At 36.3% G+C, this 24247-nt stretch overlaps 1 protein-coding gene across 4 annotated transcripts; it reads left to right on the top strand.

The window, feature by feature from the left end:
* Window positions 1-1460: 1460 nt before the first annotated feature.
* On the top strand, window positions 1461-21915 carry NFIL3 (nuclear factor, interleukin 3 regulated). 4 transcript variants are annotated; one of them, XM_069087381.1, is made up of 2 exons: window positions 1461-1610; window positions 19473-21915. In XM_069087381.1, the coding sequence occupies exon 2, from the start codon at window positions 19666-19668 to the stop codon at window positions 21049-21051; it is 1386 nt and encodes a 461-aa protein (XP_068943482.1). In that variant the 5' UTR covers window positions 1461-1610; window positions 19473-19665; the 3' UTR covers window positions 21052-21915. The 4 variants fall into 4 exon arrangements, with proteins under 4 accessions (XP_068943482.1, XP_068943474.1, XP_068943464.1 ...); XM_069087373.1 differs by lacking the exon at window positions 1461-1610 and adding an exon at window positions 1816-2090; XM_069087363.1 differs by lacking the exon at window positions 1461-1610 and adding an exon at window positions 2097-2578.
* Window positions 21916-24247: the final 2332 nt, after the last annotated feature.

Raw genomic sequence — 24247 nt, 5'->3', positions numbered from 1 at the left:
AAGAGATTAGAAGGGAAAGATATTGAGTTCATTTGTGGATATGCTGAGTTTCAGATGTTTACGGGACATCTACTTTGAGATGTCCAATAAGCAGTTGGAGATGCAAGACTGATGGAGGAATTTCACTGATGGCTCCCACTTTATACCGTTGTTTGTAGTGCATCAGAAATATCACTCTGTGCTATGAACCTGACATGATTATTTTAGTGATGGAAGATCCTATAGAAAAATTTAAGGACCTTGCTATCAAGGGGTGGGATATAGTAGGAATGACACCTGTTTTGTATAGGCTTATTTGGTGCTCTGAAGGAGTTGCAAGGTGGAGGCCATTTGATTTACCTTTTGCCTGAGGCATAAAAGGACTAAGCATAGGGTGAATTGGTGTCAGTTTTTATCAGAGCTCCTACTGCCTTTGGAGAACGTTTTTCTAACTTAGCATGGCCTTTGCCTGACTATGGAGGTAGAGAGGAATAGTGCTTTATATCCTTGTATAGATTAGAAATCATAGTCTTTTAATTTATTACTAGTCAAGTTTTTATTGTATTTTATGATATATGAGTGACTACCAGGATAATGAGCAAAAAACGTATAATATATAATAGTCTAAAGAAAGCTAGACTCTATTGGTATACATCATTACATAGTTTTCATTTCCTGAAAAAATCAGTGCATAAATATTCCTTTAACACAGTTTGTGAATAACTCTTAAAATAGTTCTTTCACTTACATGTCAGTTCTTATACAGTGAAGGGAGGGAAAGAAGGCCTCAAGTTAGCAGGAGAATCTCTAATGCCCTTATCTATGAACATCATTAAGGGAAGACATTAACTGCAGTGTCAAAAATACAGTATATGCTTTGTAGCCCACAGCAGAAAATGCCAACTGGCATAACAGCAGAGAACACACCCAATAATGAATCAACATGTATGTCTTCAGCAGACTTTCATGCTAGCCAAAGATTATGTATAATTCAGTGGAGGATCGCCCATATGCGGAAGCTGGGTAGATATACATCAGCAAAACTAGTGTTTCATTTTGGTTATACAATCAATTCTAAGTTTTAGTATCCTTAGCTTTGGAGGGAAGTGGTGTGTTTTTACAGTCTTCCCTATTTTCACTCGGTTTAATAGAGATTCGGAGGATTTTTTTTTTGGTTTGTTTATTTTAATCAATGGTCTACATAACAAAGCCTTATACGGAATCAGGCCTTGGAATCACTCTTCTTTCCTCCCCCACCCATCCCCATTTCCACACCTTTGGTAGAAATCTTCCTTTAGGAAACATGCTGTATTCCAGCTTCCCCCATCCCTGTTCCATTGCTGGCGGGGCCTCTAGCAAACCAGCAGTGCAATCTACCCCCATTTCAAATATGTCCTCTCTCACCACGCTTCCCGCCCCTATCAATTTCTCATCTATGAGGTCATGGGGCCTGAGTATGTGCTTATTTAACCAACAAACGCTTTCTGCTCCCCAGGAGCTGGGGGTGGGTGTAAACTGTGAATCATGAAGCTTGGCTTCAGATTTTTCTTCTCCCCCACCAGGCCTACAGCTACCACTGTATTTCAGCCAAGCTGCCTCTCCAGCCCGGCCCCAGGACCCGCCGGCAACAGGTAGCCAGTCTTTCTTTCACAGTTTAAAAAAAAGAAAGCGGGGCCAGAAGAGTGGAAAGAAAGAGAGGGGAAAGTGGGAAAAGAAAAGGGAGAAGGAAGGCGCAGAGTCCACCTTAATTCAAACTGGCTGGCCCGCTCCCTGTAAATGTCAGCGCCCCTCCCTCCTCGCCTTTTCTCCTCTCCCCTCCGCTCCTTATGCAATACACTCAGCACACACATAGTACCAGAAATGGTTGCGCTGAGGGAGGGAGGAAGGGAGGGAAGGCAAGAGGGAGGAGTGGATGTAACAGGGATCGGGAGGAAGGGAAAGCTTGGGTAGTGGTGTCGTTGGAAAAGAGGGAGGGAAGAAGAAAAGAAGGAGGGACACAGGCAATTCAAGGTCCAGGCCCCGACCAGTCGTAACCATTGGCGGCGGGGTTGGCTCTGCGCTCTGTGATTGGGGCACGGTGGATGCCAGTCACCACCGAGGCTGGCACAAGGGTACGTTGCAAGGCGCACGATGTTGACCTACTAACACAGATCTCTGGCGGCGGCGGCGGCGGCGGCGGCGGCGCGGTGGTGGTTCCCCGCTGTAGCAGGCTGGTAGACCCCTCCCATCACTCCATCCCCCTCCCGCGCCCCTCTCTCCGACCCCGGGAAGTGCCGCAGCTGGCTGTCTGCTCTGGGTCGCGCTACCAGCCTGCGGGCCTGCCCGGGAGGTGGGAGCGAAGCCCCCGGAGAGCCCCTTCTCTGCTGATCCTTTGATGCTGCCCCTCGCCCCGCTTCCGACACCCCACTCCAGCGCACACAGCAGTCCCCAAGCCTCCCTCCACCCTGCCCAGCCTGTGCCCTCTTCCAGAGCTGAGGCTGGCAGTCGGGTGTTGTGTTCTCTGATTCACTTGCGACTTTCCGGGGAGACCTCTTCTCGTTTTTGTTGCGTTTTCTGCCCCTCCCACCACATTCTCCGGGCCAAGATGAAAATGAAAAAGGTAATTACACATGTTGTGTACTAATATTTCCAGGCTTTGTTTTCATTTTCTGTCTTTGTGTCTCTGAATCTCCCTCTGTCTCTCCACTCACTACCTTACCCCACCCACTCATGTGTAATTTCGAAAAGTTGCTGTCACATCCAGAAGTGTGTGTGTATAAAATAGTGTTTCTATTACATCTCCAGACGTGTGTATTTATTAATTATACAAACTTTTTGCTGATATGTCAATGCCGGAATCTCCACCTTAAGGTAACTATATTGATTGCAACCGCCTTTCCCCAGCACGTAGACTTTGCTCCCTTTCTCTACCCTGCAGTTGCATAATATGACTGTATTTAAGGAAAATTGATGTTTTGATAGAGAAAAGCACCAAGGCAGTCCTGAGGTCAATCCATTTCCGAGCATGCAGCAAAAGGCTTTCTGACTCACGCCCCCACTCCCTCTTCTCCAGGGATGGAGGAAGATTAGGGGGTGGGGGAAAGGGAGAAGATGTGAGGGGTTGAGCAACGCTAAAAATACTTAATTTGGTTGAGAAATGAGGTTTTAAAAGGGGGTGGTGGTGACGGCATTCCAAAAATGCCTGTTCAACAATTGTTTCTGTGTCAGAGGTTAGTCCTTACCTGTAGTTTCCACGCTGTTTATCGTTAGTATGTTTTAAAAGCCCGGAGGAAGATTTGTAAGGTTTGTTCTTTCATACATTGCATAATCCGCCCACTGTGAAATACTGGCAAGGATTATGAGAATGGGGTGTGTGTGTGTGTGTGTGTGTGTGTGTGTGTGTGTGTAATGATTTTGTAATTTTGGTGCAGCGTCAGGAAATTCGCTTATTATAAATTACATCTATTTTCTATTTTTTAGTAGTACATAATTTAAGATCCACAAAAATATACACATTCTAGTTGAATGGTGGATTTAAGATGATAAAGAAGCTACATAATTTTATCGTGTGTCTCTGGGGTGTTATTTTTTAAATTTGGAAAGAAGAATTGTGCCGGTTAAATGATTCCCTTCCATTAACGGAAATATTTTATTAACTCCCTTTTCCCCTCACTTTTGTGTAATTGGTTTTTCAGATGCTGCAAAACAGATCACCTAATAGTTCCTGGAAATGTTGCATTATGTAACCACAGAATTTGCTGGCACAGGACAGAGGAAGAGGGAGCTAATTACCCGATTTTTATAATCTAGCTACAAAGAAACTAGGGCAATAAGCTTTTTTTAAAAATGGTACGGTAGCAGTTTTTTAAAAGGATGTTTATAAATAGAAAAGTAGACAACTGGGTAAGACGTGAGTTCGTTCATGCTGCTGAATATGTCATATACCCTAAAATGAAATTGTGTTCTTCTATATTTAGCCCTAACTATCACAATTTAGCAATTGTGGCTTCATGGTGCTATTTCTGGTGTTTTCTCCAGGACTGTTAGCAAATAGACGTTCAGAGCCATTTGCTGAGGTTTAACTCCAGGTCTTCTGAGACGTTTTGATGATTCTATATTTTTGACGGCATCTTCCCTAGGTGAAATTAATTTCTTTAAAAAATAAAAGGACAGGGAAACTGCTGCTCACAGAAAAGCTCTGGGAAGATTCAAGAGTCATTTTCTCTTCTGGGCATTTGTAATTAGCAACAATGAAGTCACAAGTATTTCCTTCAGATTAGATTTGCCACTCCCATACTCAGATGTGATTTTTAGGAGGTAGACATAGATAGGTCAGTAGTTTTGTTTTATGTTGCATTTCCTGATTTCATTCAGAATAATAATATTGCAGAAGTAGGGTGTGTGTGTGTGTGTGTGTGTGTGTGTGTGTGTGTGTGTGTGTGTGTGTGTGTGTATGTGTAATACATAGTCTTTGGGTAACTTCCCCTGCTCAAAACTCTTCATCTGATTATATTTGCTGTTTGTCTCTGTAATGTATGTACGTGTGTATGCACACACATATCCATTTTCCAATACATACACATTTGGTGTAAATTAGGTATAGACAGATTTTTTGTTTTAAATAGAATTTTTTTTAATCAAAATGAATTTTTCATATTTTTTGTAATTACTTTTTGAAAAATGTATGTACTTACAAATAATTATTGTCTCTTTCTAGGAAATTAATTTCGACTTCAGTACCCTCAGTTAAGCTTCTCATCTATCCATAGCAGCCTACACACTTGCTTAGGTTGAGGGCATCTTAGACCTTTCCCTAGGAGGCCAAGAGAATGGCAGCTCCTCCTCCTGGTAGCTACTGCCAGTGGCCAGGCCCCAGTTTCCTTTTTCTGTTGGCCCAACACTTTCAGTAGGTCCCTGGAGCAAACTGCACTCCCTCTTTCCTGGGCCTTACCCCTCCAGATCTTTACTGGGTTTGTGATGAGATTGTATGAGTTACAAGTTGTGAGGGATGATGGTAGGAGAGATTATCAGCATTGTTTGAGGTGGTAGGATGGCGGTAGGAGAGGTAAGATAGAAATGAAGAGGTCTTGGGTTGACCAGGACTGGAGTTGAGGATAAGAGATAACTCCCTGTAAGCTGAGGGAAAGGGGCACTGGATGGATGGCGCTGCCGATTCTCCTTTTCTCTACATCTTTTCTTTGTTCTGGGTGGGGAGGGAGGGGGGCGGCGCTGCCACCATGGGGCTGGGTGGAGTGCAGCACCAAACCCTTAGTTAGAGAAGCCAAGGGGAAAGTGTAGTTGGGTTATGGATAAATGGGGCAATGGATGGGCAGCTCAAATATAGTTTCTGTGAGGATAGGGAATACAATGCTCCAGTTAGTGATAATGTACTAATTGGCAGAGCTGAGAGGCCCAGGAGAAGCAGAAATACGTCTGTAGTCCTGTAATGTGGAATGTGAAAAAGCTGTTTATTAATATAGAGGAAAGAAAAAGAGGGGAAGAGGAAACCTCCAAGAATGGAAAACGGGCGGGGTGGGGGAGTGGAGGGAGGCATTCTGGGAGGGAAAGGAAGAAAGAAAGGGAGTTTGTCATGTTGCAAATTGTTAAGCAATGCTTCCTCTTTATCGTTTGCACAAATCGGGGAGTTCATTGCTTTTAATCTTTTCTTTGTCTCCTTATTGTGAAACATCTTTGCCCTAGGGGCAGAATTGGGTTTAAAAAATGGAATGAAAAGTGGAGCACCCTCCCTTATATTATCGATCCCTCTATCCCCAGAAATGGTGGTGGAAGTTGGAGTGGTGTATACCAGACCATATGCTCCTGTGTTCTTTAGAGGCTAGCAAATGGAGGGGAAATGTAAAGTCAGCCCCGTTATATTTGCATCTCCCATGGATAAACCTTATCAGGTGGCATTTTTTTTTCTATTACAAAGCATCCAATGGGTATGACTAGTAGTTGTCACGTGTGGTTACCACAGTTCAAAGTAAAGGACAGGATCTTACTACACTGTTCTAATACTGTCATTCCAATAGATTTCTGAGACTTTTTTTTTTTTGGTAAGGTAATGGCTTTTTGGAGATATGTTTTAAAACATTCTGCTTTCTTTTGAATATGTGCAAAAATGAAACATTCTTTGCTGTCGATGGACAAAAAAATTATTGTGGTGACATTTGCTTCATCACTTTTGAATAAAATATAACAAATTATATGCAATATTTAGGTAGTATTTACTGTGCTTTTTTTCCTGGATTTTTAAACTCTTGGACAGCTGTGGGACATTTAGTTCCAGAAGATAATCCTCAATTTTCAAAATTACAAGCATTTTCATTTCTTTTGATACATATAATATTTGTTGCACAAAGCCTTCATACATTTTATTTAAAGACTCTGAGTTCAGTAAATTAAGTCATTTGGCCACAATTTTTTTTAGCTTTCCAAAGACTGTGCTATCTTTAATTTCTGGTTTATTCTTTTTAATTTTTTTTAAATAGGAATATGTGATATCATTCATGTAGGTGTGTCTTACCTACACGAGGAAACTCTAAACCAATAGCAATTGGCAAATGCAATTTAGTTTTAAGAGTATCCTGGGGGCACTGAGAGTTTAGGTGACATGCTTTGGGTCACACACTTACCAGTATTTATCAGCTAGAATTTGAACACTGAACTGACTTTTTGGTTCTTTTTGACCAAGCTTCCTCTTAAGTCTGAAAAAGATTACTGATATGATTTTAGTAAGGCTAACTCCCCAGGTTTTCCTTTCACAGTTTTAGGCTCTTTTAATAATTATTTTTTTTTATTTATGGAGGTACTTTGGACTATTGGCAATAATTACAAACTTTAAATTTTAAAAAGCCCTTCATTCCTCATAACATACTCTGAGTGAAATAGAACAAGTATTAATTATCTCTTGTGCAAATGAAAAAGTTGAAGGAAGTGTCCATTAGTAGAGTCCTCTACACAGTAAGAAAAATCTAAAAATATTTTGTAATAAAGCACCTATTTTTCTAAGGCTAGTACAGCCATATGACGTAAATAGTGCAGATGCATACATATATGTGTATATGTGTACATATGTGTGTATACATGTGTATATTTATAAATGCAAAGACACAAACATACATATATACACTCACGCATATACACATAATGATACTGAAGTTAATACCTCAGTCTCCAATCTCTCAATTGCTGTTACCCTTCTTGGAATAGAAAAAAAAAATTAGTTCAGATAAACTTATTCCTTTTTGATGTTGAATTTGAGTGAGGGCTGACTACAGTTTTGGAAAGATTTTCCTCATCTGGCTAGTTAGTATTGAAAGCTTATCTTTGTGAACTGCAATTATAAAATCACTATGATGCAACTACTTAAAAAAATAAAAACCTTTGCTTGAGACTTCTTTCACATGTTGAGCAATGTGTCTGACTCACTGCTTTAATAGATTCTTCTAGATGACCTTGCTGTGGTCATTACAGCCAACTATTAGATACATGATTAAGGATATGTAATGGAAAAGGTGTAGTCATATGGCCAAGGTTTTATTTTTATGACAGTTAGAATCACAACCATTTAAATATTTCAGTTGTAATCCAGATGGCACTGAGGTATTAAATTTTAAAGAATGAAAGAAAAAATAGACATTAATGACTAAGAACATATTTATTTTTAGGATTTTATTCAAATTATAGAAAGCAGGTCAATGACAATTTCTTTTCTTTTTTTAATGGCATCCTTGTATTTGCTGGCAACAATACATTACTTGATATCTTGCTGTTTTTACAAATTTATTTTTGTTGAGATTAGCCTAATGTTCTGAGGATGGTGAAAGGCTTTTAATATAGGTATTTATATAATATATAACATAATATAATATATTATATATTACTATATATAATATATTATATATTTTAAAAATAAATTTTAATAATATAATATAAATATATAATGTAGCTTAAATATAGGTATTATATGAGTTTTTATCACCTCTTTTTATTTATCTCTAGATTTCTCTGTGAATTATCTTCTTGTAGTAGATACTACTTTTCATATGATTTGAATTTTAGATCAACATAATGCATATACAAAAGTTTCACTGACTTGCTAGTATAGGTCATTTTTATTAAGCTGTGCTTTGTATATTCTGTTTCATTTGAATTAAGAATTTGTTTATATAATAGGTATAAAAAGATGATGCCCCCACATGTAGCAGGTTAAATCAAATCGGTAGACTACTATCACATGTATTTTGTAGGTTAACCAAAATTCATTCTTCCCCTTGACTCTTTGCTTTGTTGTTGTTTAGTCATTTTTCAGTCATGTCTTGACTTTGTGACCCCTTTGGGGGATTTTCTTGGCAAAGATACTGGAGTGGTTTGCCATTTTCTTCTCTATCTCATTTTACAAATGAGGAAACTGAGGCAAATAGGGTTAAGTGACTTTCCCAGGGTCACACAGCTACAGAGTGTATGAGGTCACATATGAACCCAGGTCTTTCTGACTGCAGGCCCATTAAATAGAACGCTTCTCTTCCTTTCTTTTCTTATGTCTTTAGTTTTTCTCTAACAATGTGACTAGAAACATCACTCTAGCTTTCTCTCTCTTTTTTTTTTTTTTTTAAGCAATCGGGGTTAAGTAACTTGCTCAAGGTTACACGGCCAGTTATTACTTCTGGGTGTGGTGCTGAGTATCTGAGCCCGGATTTGATCCAGGTCATCCTGACACTGGAGCCGGTGCTCTTACTCGCTGAGCCACCTGGCCGCCCCTAAGCACTTGGGGTTAAGTAACTTGCTCAAGGTTACACGGCCAGGTGTTTCTGGGTGAGTGCTAAGTGTCTGAGCCCGGGATTCGATCTCCAGGTCTTCTCAACACTGGAGCCGGTGCTCTTACTTGCTGTGCTACCTGGCCGCCCCTAGCTTTCTCTTTTATACTTCATCAAGTCAATCCTTACAGATTAAAAAAATAAAAACAAACAAATCAAAAATATGCTCTACCTGACTCCATAGAGAGAAGCACAGTCAGACATTTCTCAACTGTCCCTTCAAAACTACTACTATAAGCTAATTCTCCTTTAGCATTTCATATGCTTTTATACTCTTAAATGGCAACAATATCCATATTCTTTATGGCATTTAGGCATTGGAAATAAGGGTTACATTTACAAGCGTTTTAGCTATCATAAAATTGTATTTTTGATTATTTTACCCTTCTCAGACCCTCAGTAAGCAGTCTTATAAGTTATTGCAAATCAAAGATAAACTTGTTTGATGATTTTTTAAAAAAATCTATCCTCTTCACAGGAAAACTGCAATAAAAACCAGTGAAATCTGCCATCCCTATTACTCTGAACCAGTGTGGAATTGTTAATCATTTTTTTTTTCATATCTTATTCCTTCCATTTGTTATATGTAGGAAAAAAAAATTAGTTGCGTTCTTCAGTGAGCCTTTTAAAATGTATTACCTTTGATTTCTGGTGGGTTTTTTTTTTTCAACTTTATATACACACTCTTCAAACTAAGTAAAATTGTTTTCTGGTACATATGTCTATGCATTTATTTTTACAACATTGTTTCCAGATTCTATTTTCACAGTGAATTAAACTGTACTTGACTCTGCTTTCATGTGAAAGTTCATCATTTGAAAATTTCTTTTCTTTTTTTTTCTTGGCATTTTTGGAGGGGGGAAGGCAAGGCAATCGGGGTTAAGTGACTTGCCCAAGGTCACATGGCTAGGAAGTGTTAAGTGTCTGAGGCTGGATTTGAACTCAGGTCCTCCTGATTCCAGGACTGGTACTCTATTCACTGTACCACCTAGCTACCCCAATTTGAAAATTTCTTAAACTGTAAAAATGCTTTGCCCTATATGAGAAGGAAAATAATTGTGTCAATATAATGAAATTATGTTTATCATCAATCAAAAGCACTCAAGTTTAAAAGCATTACTCTATATTAACTTTTAAGCTAATTTATCAGATTGTCTTTGTCAAAGATAAGAGAAAATAAAGCAAAAACTGAGTTTCATTAGCCCCTTGATCAAATTTTGATATTTTGTTAGGTTTTACATGAATGACAGATTATTTCTATATTATAATATTTGCCTTTAAGCATATAAGTCGAAATTTCTAAGAACTTCAAGGCTGGTAAAAATGTACCATTTAGAGACAGAATTATTTCATGTAAGGCATTTAATGATACATAAAGAGATTTAGATTATATTTTCATAATTCAAAACTTTTTTTTACTCAAAGGTTGTTTATAAAATGCCAATGAAACTGAAATATTTCCGTACTGGATTTCCTTTTATTCAATGACGCATCGCACGTTTGTTTGGGTTTTTTTTTGCCATATTTTTACACACATTTTTACTTCTATTTATAACTTGTATATAAATGAAAGAAACTACTAATAGATGAAGTTTTAGAACTGTTTCCACAAAGGTAGAGCATCAAAAACAAGCTGCCATCTTCTTAGTAATAGTTATACAATTTAACTTGATTTCAGTTCACCACCAAAAGTTTCCATTTTAACTTGTTATTCTTCATAGAATCAGACCTAGGAAGTACTTTAGAGATCATTTGGTTCAATAACTCATTTTATGTAAGAACAGAGAGGTTAAGTGACTCACCCAAGATAAGATGTAGGGAGTAAGTAGGAAAATTAGGTATTGAATCCAGTCCTCCCATTATTGACCCAACATTCTTTCCTACTGTACCAGTTGCTAGGCACATTAGACATTGGACTTAGAGAAGAGGGAAGGCAATGTGTTTAATCCTCTCTCATTTTCATGCCATTGACTATTGGCACATTTGTTTCTCCAAATCAAGTTATATAGATGTGTAATCATTTAAAACACAATTTCCATTATAAAGATAGGTGACTAAAAATAACAAAACATTCCTTATCTGCTATTGACAGTTTTATTTAGACACTTCTGCTAAAATATGCCATATTGCTGTAGAGATCTAGACAGATATGTGGTGTGTGACCCATGACACAAAAATGAGAGAGAGCACTTGGTGAGAAATAAAAAATTTAAGAAGATTTTGATGGGCTAGGACAGGTGCATAAATCTAATAAGATTCAAAGTAGCAGGAATAAATATAAAGTTTTACACTTGGGTTCAAAAAATCAACCCCACAAATAGAAGATGGATGGGTAGAGCATTGCTATCAACAGATTGTCTGGGAAAAGATCTAGGGGTTTTACTGGGCTGAAGCTCATAATTAGACAAATGAGATAACTATGTCTTACATTTTCTCATCATCTTAACGATTTAGTGAGATAGAAATGACAAATATTGTTATCCTTTTTTACAAATGGGATAATTGAGGTTCAGACATATTAAGTGACTTATCCATTTTCATGCAAGGTCTCAGAGGTAAGGTTTGAAATCAGGTTTTCCTGACTACAAATGATATATTAGTTTCAATATCCCTTGCTGTAAAACACAATATAATTGTAATGACCAGTCTTATCCCTTGAAAAGAAATGAAGAAATGGACTTATTTTCTTTTCTGAAGACGTGGAAACATATGAGTGAATAATGTAGCATAAGCTCTAATATAATTTTGTGGTTTTCCATTCTTTGTTATAAGAAAAGGGTTTTTTGGGGGGGAGGGGGACATAGCTGCATTATATCTGGAAATGATTTTGATGTTACATTGATAAATTTGTGATTTCTAAAAATAAACAAAATTCAAGTTTGAAAATTTGCAGTGCATCAACAAAGATACCTTTAGACAGTCTTCCATTTTTCCTCTTGTGTAGACTTAGAAACCTTCTATCTTCATAATTTTATTCTTTTTAATGTCAGAGTAAAATTCAATTTGCTATAATTGTTCCACAAATATGACTAATAGATAATACTGATGCCTGTCTTAAACCATACTTCAAAATCTTTGTATCCTTTTTCTTTTTTGTTTATGGTGATTTAAAAAAACTAATTCCTACTATTACCATAATAGAAATTTTTTTTAAAAAAAATAAAGAAAACAGGAAAAACCCTTCAAAATAAATATGCATAGTCCAGCAAAATGAAGCCACACATTGGACATGTCCAATTAATTCTCATTCCAGATTTTAAGTTTATCACTTCTATGAGTGGATACAGGTTAAGTGATTTATCTTTAAGTTATTTAGTCTTTTGGACTCATAGTTTATCACTGTATTAGGGTTCTAAAATCTCTTAAAGTTGGTTTTCTCTTTAATGTCATTTTGTTCTCCTAATTTCGTTCTCTTTACTTTGCATCAGTTCATGTAGGTTTTGCTGAAACTGTCCATTTTGTCATTTTTGTGATGCAATAATATTCCATTACATTTGTATATCACAATTTTTTCCCTAGCAATTCCCCAATAGATGGCACCTCCTTAATTTCCAGTTTGGGGCTACTACCAAAAAAAGCTGCTATCAATATATTTGTATATATGGATCCTTTCTGTATTTAAAGTGTAGGTTTGCTTCATGGTATAGTTGCATCAAAAGGTATATAGGTTAGTAACTTTTGGGGTAGAGTTTCAAATTGCTTTATAGAATGACTGGACTAATTCACAGCTTTGCCAACAATGCATCATCATGTATGTTTTCTTGTAGCATCTCCATTCCAACATTTCTCAGTTTCCTCACGTGTCATCTTTACCAATCCAATAGCAGGAATTCGTTCTTGAGAATTTTTCATTCTCCTTAGGCTGCTTTCCCCCATAAATTTTTAGTCAATAAAACCCTATTTCTCCTTAGCTATACAAATTAATGCCATTTTAGATTGTCCTGAGAGAATCAATATCCAGGACTGGGGAGGCAACAGAATTAATGCCTTTTACCTTAGTTTAAAAAAAAAGGAAAAGAATCTATAATCTTGTGCTCAGTTGTGACTCCACACTTTTAGAAAGAACATTTATAAACTGAAAGTGTTCATGAGAGAGTAATGTCTTTTGCCATTATCTCCCCTTTAGATCCTCTCACATGATGAGGTGGCCCTTCTCTTTGCCAAGGCCAATCCCTCAATAACCGTGTAATTCATTCCATCCCATTTTCTACAACAGATTGTCTCCTCTATTATACCCTGTGTCTCACTTATCTTCCATCTCTCCCTTTACTACCTACTTACATACCACAAACATACTCATGTCTCCACCCTCAACAAACACCTATTTCATCCAGCTCTACCTAGAAGCTGTCATCCTATACACTAGGTCCTCCCTTTAGCAACTAAACTCCTTGAGAAAAACATCTACAATAGACATTTCCACTCATTCTCCTCTCATTCTCTTCTTAACTCTCTGCAATCTGGCTTCAGGACTCATTTTTCTTTTTCTTTTTTTTTTTTTTTAAAGCAATCGGGGTTAAGTAACTTGCTCAAGGTTACATGGCCATTTATTTCTGGGTGTGGTGCTGAGTATCGGAGCCCAGATTTGATCCAGGTCATCCCGACACTGGAGCCGGTGCTCTTACTCACTGAGCCACCTGGCCTCCCCTAAGCAATTGGGGTTAAGTAACTTGCTCAAGGTTACACGGCCAGGTGTTTCTGGGTGGGTGCTAAGTGTCTGAGCCCGGGATTTGATCTCCAGGTCTTATCAACACTGGAGTCGGTGCTCTTACTTGCTGTGCTACCTGGCCGCCTCCAGGACTCATTTTTCAAATGAGAACTATTCTCTCCTAAATTACTATAATCTGGCAAATGTCACATCCAAAGGCCTTTTTTCAGTCCTCATCCTTCTTGACCTCGCTGCAGTCTTTGACATTATTGATCACCATCTTGATACTCCCTTCTTTATAGGTTTTGGTGACACTGCTCTGTTTCTTAGTCTCTTTTGCTGGCTTTTCATCCAGGTCATAGTACCATCATGTGAGGTCTTTCCCTGAACCTATTTCTCTTCTCCCTCTATACTATTTTACATGCTGATCTCATTAGCTCCCCCCAAATTCATTATCTTAAACATTATGCTGATGATTCTCAAATACAGTTATCTAGATCTAACACCTCTATTAACTTTCAGTCTCTTATCTTCACCTGACTCTGAGACATTTCAGACTTGATGTCCCATAAACATCTTCAACTCAACTCATCTTTTCCCCAAAAACTTTCTTCCCTCCCCACATTCTCTTTTATTGTCTAGGGCATTACTATTCTCCCAATCACCCTAGTTTACAACCTAGGTGTCATTTCCTTTTCCTCATTCTCAACTCCCCCCTTCCCTGCCCTACCACATCCAGTCTGTTGACAAAGCCTGTCAATTTTACCTTTCTAAAATCTCTTGTATATTCCCCTTTCTCTCCTAACACTGCCCCCATGCCAGTATAATCCCTCATCACTTTATGCTTGCACTACTGAAATAGTCTGCTGGTTGGTCTGTCTGCGATAACTCTCTCTCCACTTCAACCCATCTTTTACTCAAAGTGATTTTCCTAAGGTGCAGATGTAGCTTTTTCACCCCCTACTCAGCAAACTCCAGTGGCTCCCTGTCACTTCCAGAATCAAATATAAAAATCTTCTATTTGGTGTTCAGAGCCCTTTTTCACCTGTTCTCCCCACTTTGTAGACTTATACCTTACATCCCCCACTTACTCTTCAGTCCAGCAACAATAGCCTTATTTCTGTTCCACACCTAAATCTGGGCATTTTCACTGATGGTCTCATGCTTGGAGTGTTTTCCATCCTCATCACTGCCTCCTAGATTCCCTGGCTTCCTTTAATACCCTGCTAAAATCTCACCTTCCATAGGAAGTCTTTCATGATTCCTCTTAATTCTGGTGCCTTCTTTCTGTTGGTTATTTTGTATTTATCGTTTATACCTCTTGTTTGTACATAGTTATTATTGTGCTATTTCCTTCACTATAGATTGAGTTCTTTGAGGTAAGGGACTGCCCTTTGCCTTTTGTTGTACCTATCTCTAGCACTTAGCACAATGCCTGCCACATAGTGTGAGCGTGTGTGTGTGCGTGCGCGCACATGTGTGTGTTGACTAATTTTGTGATCCTGCTATTTGAGGATTGATTGAAGAAAGCAGAGGTGTATAATCTAGAAAAGAAAAATTGAAGGAGATGGTGGTGGACCTGATGGTTGTTTCCAGTTATTTGAAGGGTTGTCATGTGGAAAAGGGATTAAAATTATTTTACTTGGCCCCAGAAAGTAAGTAGGATGGAAATTATAGAGATTATGTGATTAGGAGTACAATGTTCAGTCATTTTTCAGTTGGGTTCAATTATCCATGACTCCATTTGGGGTAATCTTGGCAAAGATACTGGAGTGGTTTGCCTCGAGGCCACAGGTTCCCTACCCATGGCCCAAGGTCATACAACTAGTGAGTGACTGAGGCCAGATTTGTATTGAGGGAGATGAGTCTTCCTGACTCCAGACCCTGCATTCTACTGCACCACCTGGCTGCCTGATTAAGGCATAAGGAAAAAGTTAATTTTCAGTGATACTGCTTTGTAAAGATAAGCATAGCTTAAAATGAAGAATTGTACTTATTTATTATTTTAGTGATTTGTCCAAATTATTTGAAATATGTGAAAAATAACTTCATTAAATTCATTTCACTCTTAAATAATAAAAACAATTCATATTAGTTATCCCTTCCACATTACAGGGGTTAAGGGTGATATATCTCCCCATCCCCCACAATCTGGAAAATGAGCATAAAATATTTTGACCTCACTAAAACAGAGAAGTCTGATTTTTTTTCTTTTTCTTTTATGCATTGTTTATAGAACCTTGTTGTAAAATTTGGGTTGTGTTTGGTTATTGGCTCTGTGTGGTCTGCTCCCCAGAAATTCTCATTTAATTTTTTATACCAACCCAGGATATATCAAAACATTGACATGGAGAAAATCATGATGTTGAAGGTATAACTGTAATATCATGTTTGTGTCTGCTATAAAGTACTTTATATACATAATGTTATCTCATTTGATACTATAAGGTATGTGTTGTGATGTTTGATAATTCATCATTTTGCAAATGAGAAAACTGAAGCTCAGAGATGTTAAATATCTTGCCCAAGTTCACTCTTCTAGTAAATGGCAGAGCTGTGACTTGTACTCAGGTCTTCTGACTGCAAGGTTAATTTTTTTCCCCACTACCATAAGGAAGTGTAAAGTAATTCATGCCTACACAAATTAATGCTTTTTTAAAAAAATATTCTACAGAAAATAGGAAAAAAAGAGGAAACTAAAAACATGAAGTAAAATGTGATTACATCATGATAATATTTCCTTGGTGTGTTTGGAAAATTAGATGACTAAACTGAGCATACATAAGGAAGCCTTTTCTGGGCTGGTTGATAAATGTGACATTGGGATTTTGGGGTGGTAGTGGAGGCTGGAGAGGGCTGAGTTTTTAAGGTACAGTGATTTAACTAAAGCTTGTAATGAAATTCACAGTACTCAGTACAGTACCACCATTAATGACATCATTCTATTGGCATTTGGTGCTATTAATATCATTTACCAACAAGAAACTTAAGTAGTGACTAATGAAGAATAGATTTCACTGTTATTTTTTAAAAATACTTTATGAGGAAGTGATAACATAGTTGTAAAATTAATCATAAGAGAAAATATTTGAGGTTGAAATGTAGTCTCAGGAATCAAGGTAATTCTTGCTGATGACAACATCAGTTGTTATCAAAGGGAAATGATTGTCTTGACCGAAGACACTGGATCATTTGCTATCAGATAGAATGTAAATCCTTTGGGTTGTCCTGTGGAGAAATCTGTTGAAAGATCAGTTTGTGCACTGTCTTAGAATCACTGAGATCTTAGATATACTTCAGTAAACTAAAAAATTATTTAAAATATGGTACTAGCCATAGTTCTCCAAGCTTGTTTTCATAGCTTTTGATAATACTTTATATGGAACATATAATAAATGTAAGACTAATTTAAGTCTTACGAGGCCAAATTCCACCATTCTATAGTCAAGACTATAGTTGATTTCAGTGGGATTTTTAAAAATATGACATTTTGATCACCATTATCTGTAGGTACAGGTATAGTTAATTTTGACTTTCCTGTATTATTTTAAATGTAAATAGCCAGGAAAGGTAAATATTTAGATGACATGTGAAAATAAATGTTATTATGAGAGATTTTTTTCTCAATTACCAACTGTTCCCAAAGCATAAATAAGGTACTTTATGAAACTGATATGAAACAGTATATAGATGGTGTTGTAGTAACTGCAATTTATGTAGGTTCAAAAAATGTTTTCAATATTCATAGTATCATTCTTCACCAGAAGAATGTATCTCAATAATAAGTATAATACATGATAATCTTTTCATATCATATGAGCATGTGGAGAACACTATTGTATGATAGAACTGAGAAAAATCCAGTCATATTAAGCAAGTATCGGGAAGGGAATACTTGAACAGAGCAACAGATTGTGTTCATAATTTTAGTTCAGGAGAATAAAATGAATCTCTTGAAGGAGGTAATTATCTTTATCTCAAGTTACTGATTTTCTCAATAGCTATGTCACTGGAGTATTGCAGACCTATACTAACCATATAACATAGCAACACCTTTTAATAGGTAGGAGTCATTCATTAGGCAGGGAATATATTGTTTCATGTTATAGAAAAAACAAATCTGAACAGAAAACTATGAGAATTAGCATTGTTTTCCCAAATAGTAGATTTAAAAAAAATAGTTTTCTAAGGTCTACTCTGTGCTAAACTTCTGACTTCATTTTCCATAACATTATATTATAAAAGACATAGTAATATGGTAGTAATTATGGATCTCAGTGAATCATGATTAGCTATTCTTTTAACTGTGTGGGTTTTTTTATGACAGAGAAATTGCTAGAGTTTTATGCAATAGAACATAGCTTGAAACCTTATTTTTTATGACCCCTTTTAATTGTTATTACATCATTTTTTCTGTACTTTCTGTAAAAGACGAAGTAAACTGACAGAATGCTATGCTTTCAGATTTTCCCAGCTGATAAGTTAAAAGTTAGAGTTATAAGTTAAAATTACTTTCTTTAGTCAGTGTAAAACTATGCACAATAAATTGTGACAAATACTAAAGACTAGTTTTTATGTAAACAGGATCAGGTGTTAATGACTGCTAAGTGGAGAGTCATGTTTGAGCAGCTGCCTTATTAAATAATCCTTACAAAAATATGAATGTATAATTAGGCATTGAGAAGAATATCTAGAAAATGCCTAGTCAAGGGGGGGGGAGTCAGGATTTTCTTAAGGGTACAAAATATTTATTTCTATTCAGTGTCTAATAGCAAGCAAGTTGTTAAGCTAAAACCAAATTCAGATCCTAAATATTTCATTAATAGAACAGAATATTTTGAAGATGAAAAGGACTTTTAGGATCATCAAATCCATTCCTATCAGTTGAAATTCTAGAAGCTCAGGGTGGCTAGGTGGTGCAGTGAGTAAAGCTCCAGCCCCGGAGTCAGGAGGACCTGAGTTTGGTTCCGGCCTCAGACACTTAACACACACACACACACACACACAACACTAGCTGTGTAACCTTGGGGAAGTTACTTAACCCCAATTGCCCTCCAAAAAGCAAAAAAAAAAAAATTCTAGAAACTCAGAGGGGTGACATGATAAAATAACACTTATCTTCTTTAATTCTTTTTGTTCTGTACTTGAATTTTTCTTGTGCCCTCAATTGAAAATTGAGTGAAATTTTGCTGAAATAATTTTGAGGGAACTAGAACTATAAAATGTTTCTAATTGTTTGACACAGATGCTTTCAAAAGAGTTGTCTTTATTTCCTCTTGCTACTGAATGAGATTAGTCACTTGTTGAAACAAGCTTAGTTACTAAATTACGTCATTCTTTGAGATGATGGAAAGTTCATTGTGGTCAGGTTTTTCAATTCATTTTTATATGAATCTTATTTTAATTGTTTCATGAATGAAAATTTCAGTTTATTTATTTTGTTGTGAAAAATTGGAACCAGGTCTTTTGAAGTTGCAGAGGCAGCGCACATAGGAGGATAGAGTGCTTAGTTTGAAATGAAAGAGAACTGGGTTCAAATTTCCTCTTAAACTTTTACTAGATAGTTGACCCTAGGCAAATCACTGCTTTTTGTGTGGCAAGTAATTACATAGGACTTAGTTTAAGTAATAGGTTATAGGATTATGTGTCTTAACTACTAAGTCAGAGAAAGTTTGCATTGTTATACTCTTTAAGATGACTGAGGGAATTCTCATACTGGCATGTGCTTTCAATTATTTGCCCTTTATTGAAGTAAAAAGAATTTCTGCCATAGTTATTTTTTAAATGATAAGATCTATAGTAAGTAGTATGTATATCATCTAAAATGATTTAACCGTAGCATTGCATGAAAAGAGAGAACATATAAAACTGGTGAAAGGAAAAAGAATTGTGTATAGAGATATAGAGATAGAACACTGGACCAGAGAAACAAATTGTGTTCATAATTGTAGTTCAGGAGAATAAAGTGAATCTGTTGAAGGATTTATAAAAAACCAGATGTATATAACTGAAAAACTAAAAGTGTATTTTTTATTTATCTATTACAGATCACTTAAAAGACTTCTACCGTATTTAGCAAGAAGATCATATGTGTTCTTACCTTTTGCAATATGAAACAAAAAGAGGAATGCTGATGGATATAAAATTACAATTTTTAAAGAATTGTGTTTTGAGAAATACTGGAGATATCATTTGTCCCGCAACACAAAATAAAAAAATATTTCGTTAAAGTTATTTCTGATGCAGCTAAGAAAAATGCAGACCATTAAAAAGGAGCAGGCACTTGTTGATACAAGTAGAAATGTGGACAAAATGATAGTACTTAACTCTGCTCTAACGGAAGTATCCGAAGACTTGAATGCAAATGAAGATCTATTACTTAATGAAGGAGTTGGTGGAAAAAACAAATCTTCAGCTTGCCGGAGAAAACGAGAATTCATTCCAGATGAAAAGAAAGATGCTATGTATTGGGAAAAAAGGCGAAAGAATAATGAAGCTGCCAAAAGATCTCGTGAGAAACGTCGGCTGAATGACCTGGTTTTGGAAAACAAATTAATTGCATTGGGAGAAGAGAATGCTTCTTTAAAAGCAGAACTGCTCTCGCTAAAATTAAAATTTGGTTTAATTAGTTCTACAGTATATGCTCAGGAGATACAGAAACTCAGCAATTCTACAGCTGTATATTTCCAAGACTATCAAACAACCAAATCAAATGTTAGCTCATTTGTGGATGAACACGAAACTTCTATAGTGGGAAGTAGTTGCATTTCTGTCATTAAACACTCTCCTCAAAGCTCTTTGTCTGATGTCTCAGAAGTGTCATCAATAGAGCATTCTCAAGAGAGTCCTATTCAGAACAATTGCAGAAGTCCTCAGAATAAGTTCCAAGACATAAAACAGGAACCTATGGAATTAGAGAGCTATACAAGAGAGTCAAGAGATGATAGAGGTTCTTATACAGCATCTATTTATCAAAACTACATAGGAAATACCTTTTCTGCTTATTCTCACTCACCTCCTCTCTTGCAAGTCAATCGATCCTCCAGTAATTCACCCAGAACATCGGAAACTGATGATGGTGTAGTAGGCAAGTCATCTGATGGAGAAGATGAACAACAAGTTCCCAAAGGCCCAATTCATTCCCCGGTTGAACTTAAAAGCATACATGCAACAGTTGTTAAAGTTCCAGAAGTGAATTCTGCACTACCACATAAGCTTCGGATTAAAGCCAAAGCCATGCAGATAAAAGTGGAAACATTAGATAATGAATTTGATGCCACCCAGAAACTCTCCTCACCTATTGACATGTCCTCAAAGAGACATTTTGAACTTGAAAAGCATGATACACAAAATTTGGTACATTCTTCCCTTACTCCTTTCTCTGTGCAAGTGACTAACATCCAAGATTGGTCACTTAAACCAGAACATTGGCACCCAAAAGAACTCAATGGCAAAATTCAGAATAGCTGCAAAACTGGAGTTATTGAAATTAAAGACAATGTCTACAATGTGTCTGACTCAGAGAACTTGTATTTAAAACAAGGGATAGCGAGCTTATCTGCAGAGGTTGCTTCACTTAAAAGACTGATAACGACACAACAAATTTCTGCTTCAGACTCTACTTAAGTTACTACTGAATTGTTTTAAAGATGTCATTTGCAGTAGATCAACATGTTTTTGTATTATGCTGAATTTTCACTGGACTTGTGAGGTCATTTCACTGTAATGTTCACATGTTGTCTGATAGGTGTTTTTTAGTGCACAAATTATTATGAAGATTAGATTGTGTTATGATCACTATGCCTTGTGTATAGTCAAGTAGCCTGGGCAAAGGCTAAATATAGAACATTATTTTTGGTTGTTCAATTATTAACTGTGCAAGTTACCGCTTACAATAAAGTATTGGTGGCAAACATGGAATTTTTGCTCCAGTAAAGCCAATTCAATGAAAAAAGCATTGGTTCTGTTAAATGATGGAATAATTACACATTTAACATTTTACTTATTCTTTGGAGTTTTATCTTTAATCAAGATAAATTTGTAATATACACTTTCCAAGGAATTTGTTTTGATTTTCCTGGAGTTTGGCTATGTAACCTCTTGAAAAGAAAAAAAAAATGAAACCCTAGAAAAGAAAAAAAATACAATCTATTTTTTTCTTTGAAAATTTCTTCCTTAAGTGCTTCTCCTTATTAGTTTTTTTTCTTTAAAATGAACTATTCATTACAAATCAGTTGTTTGGTTTTTGTTTTTTTAAAGAAAGGCCCAAGTTGATTATCAGCAGCCTTGCCAGTCATCTCTTGTAAGGAATGTACATAGATGCAGTTAATTGAATCAGTGACATGGCTTACTATATGGCTATGAGTGATAAGAAAATGGATAAAGGGAAAATATTTATGTAATTTTCTTTGATTGTAACCCATGCAGTTCTGGCAGATAACCATCTGGGGAGCTTAGCTCTTTAGTAATAAAATAAAACACCAAAATATACCTGTAGCTTGCATACTACTTTTATAACTTTACAAAATTTCAAAGGACAAATTAGTTTCTTTTTTGTCATCATGCAGTTTGACCATAGAAACATATTCGACTTAACATTAACCTACAACAAAATGGGTGACCCCCCTTTTTTAATACTGAATATAAATAGCAAATACATTGTTTCTGAATCAATTTAGGAAATGCTTATTTCATTAAATGTACAGCTATGGCCATGGTACCAGTCAAGGGAAAATTAATGAGATGTTCACCATTTATGGATTATTTATTTAAAATCATCAGCAGAAATGTAAAGTTCATTATGTATTACAAATTTATTCTTTTTGCAGTATTCCTAAGATATAGAGCTTAAGGACATTTTGCATACGAATTTTTAAGAATACTTTGTGGTTTTTATTTAATAGCTCTGTCTTTAGTTTCACATGAAACTGAAGTGTTTAAGGTACCAAAAGAAAGCCTAAACAGTCAATTGCTAAAGATTTATTAAATGCCAACTCTGTGCTAAGCACTGGGGATACAAAAAGAGACAAAAACCAGTCCCTGCCCTCGAGGTGCCCACATTCTAACTACTGGAAAATACAAAGTAGTGTATTATGAAAGTGATATTCACTTCCATTAAACTGTCTGATATTTTACTAAAAGACCAGAGACAGGGATAGCCACTTAATGACTAATGCAGATAATACTTTTAGTTTTACAAAGCTTTTAATGGACATTATCTTGCTTGATCCTCATAACTGTGTGAAGTAAGTGATATTTTTTTCCTCATTTTATGGATGATGAGACTGAGTCTGATAGTGACTTGTCCAGGCCATATGCCTGGTAAGTATCTAAGGCACTATTTGGACTTGGGTCTTCCTGTTGCAGATCCAGCACTCATCTACCACATCAACTAGATATTTTTCTTTCATTTTAAGAGTCACTTAGGAGTAGTGAACCACAATTTATTTCTGGATAATCACAAATAGATTTCTTCCTTCCTTTGCTCCCATAAAGATCCCACCGTTAGTGCCAGCATAGGTCTGCATTTTCAGAGTCTAGACCGAGTTAGTCAGGACTGCTGAAATCATATAAAAAATATTTCCTTGGGACAACAGTGTGGACTCTGTAACAAGTTTTAAAGTAATGTTCAAAAAAGCGTATCAATGCTAGCAGCCTCTATATGGAGGAAGATATCTCTAAAAATCAAAATGAGTTCCAGATAGCCAGGAATTATTCTTTGTTTCCCCTAAAGCATTGTACACATAATAATAAATATTTGGTGATCATAGAGGAACAGAGTTAGGTGGAAATGATGAGTAAATTTTGAAGGAGGTAATTGGGGATAAGGAGAAATGTTTGGTGGTTGTTAATTTGTAGATGAAAGGAAAAATGAGAAATAATTTGAAGATTAAAAATAGTACTGACTGGCAAATGACAGAAGAGAGACTTCAATTGTAGTCATGGAAATAAGAAATCAATGATATTTCTAACCAAACTTGAATTATCCATTTTATCTTAACTTCACCAAAATTTTTTGACTGTTTCTAACAATTTGATGAACAATTTCAACAATTTTATTTTCCTCTGCCCATTTACTAAAAAGTAATTGCAACAAATGATGATATGATCAAAGCCTAACAGAGGGAAGGGGAAAAGTAAATGAAAAGATTTTGATAAATCAACGTCTGAATTAAGTGAAAAGGTCCTTGGAATTCAATATTCATTAATGCAGGGTGGGGAAGAGGAAGGGGGCAAAGAAAGGACTTTGCACTGTATTAAGTAGACATCTTCCTAGGGTCCCCAGAGCTGGAATGTGACATAAAAATTTAATGTTTGTATAGAACTTAAGGGTGTTTAAAACACTTGAGTACATCTTATTTATGTTGATATTTATTACATGCCAGATGAGGTAGCATTTTATACTTCAATATAGATGGTTTTGAGTGAAGCTGCCAGGATCACACAGTTAGTAAGAACCAGATAGATATCTCATAGTTTCTGTCTCCTAGACCTGAGTAAAGCCATCTGAATTTTTCATTTTAACATGATTTTCTTCCCTCCAAAGAAACTATCCCTTGTATTTGTACCCTGGAAAAGCATTCACATCCTTTGGCTATAAATAATGGAATTCTACTGAAATCATGACACTTAAGCAAACATTTAACCAGGAACAATGCCATAAAGAAAATTTGTAACTTTGAAAACTGCACTAACTCTCTCAGGTCAAGGCATTATTCCCTAAAGATCTCAAATTTCCTGTAACACCATGTCCATGCCAGACATTGCTATTGTTAGTATTATTATTGGTAGCAATTCACATTTAGGTTGTGCTACAAAAACT

This window comes from Petaurus breviceps, unplaced genomic scaffold, assembly GCF_028583685.1.
Source record: "Petaurus breviceps papuanus isolate PSGF00001 unplaced genomic scaffold, PetGlider_PUasm1.0 118, whole genome shotgun sequence".
Classification (NCBI taxonomy): domain Eukaryota; kingdom Metazoa; phylum Chordata; class Mammalia; order Diprotodontia; family Petauridae; genus Petaurus; species Petaurus breviceps.
The sequence above is the reverse complement of the archived record's forward strand: the minus strand, read 5'-3'. Positions and strand labels throughout refer to the sequence as shown.

Bases quoted from the DNA above. Each gene is read 5' to 3' on its own strand.
- NFIL3 (XM_069087381.1), top strand. From the start codon at position 19,666: ATGCAGCTAAGAAAAATGCAGACCATTAAAAAGGAGCAGGCACTTGTT.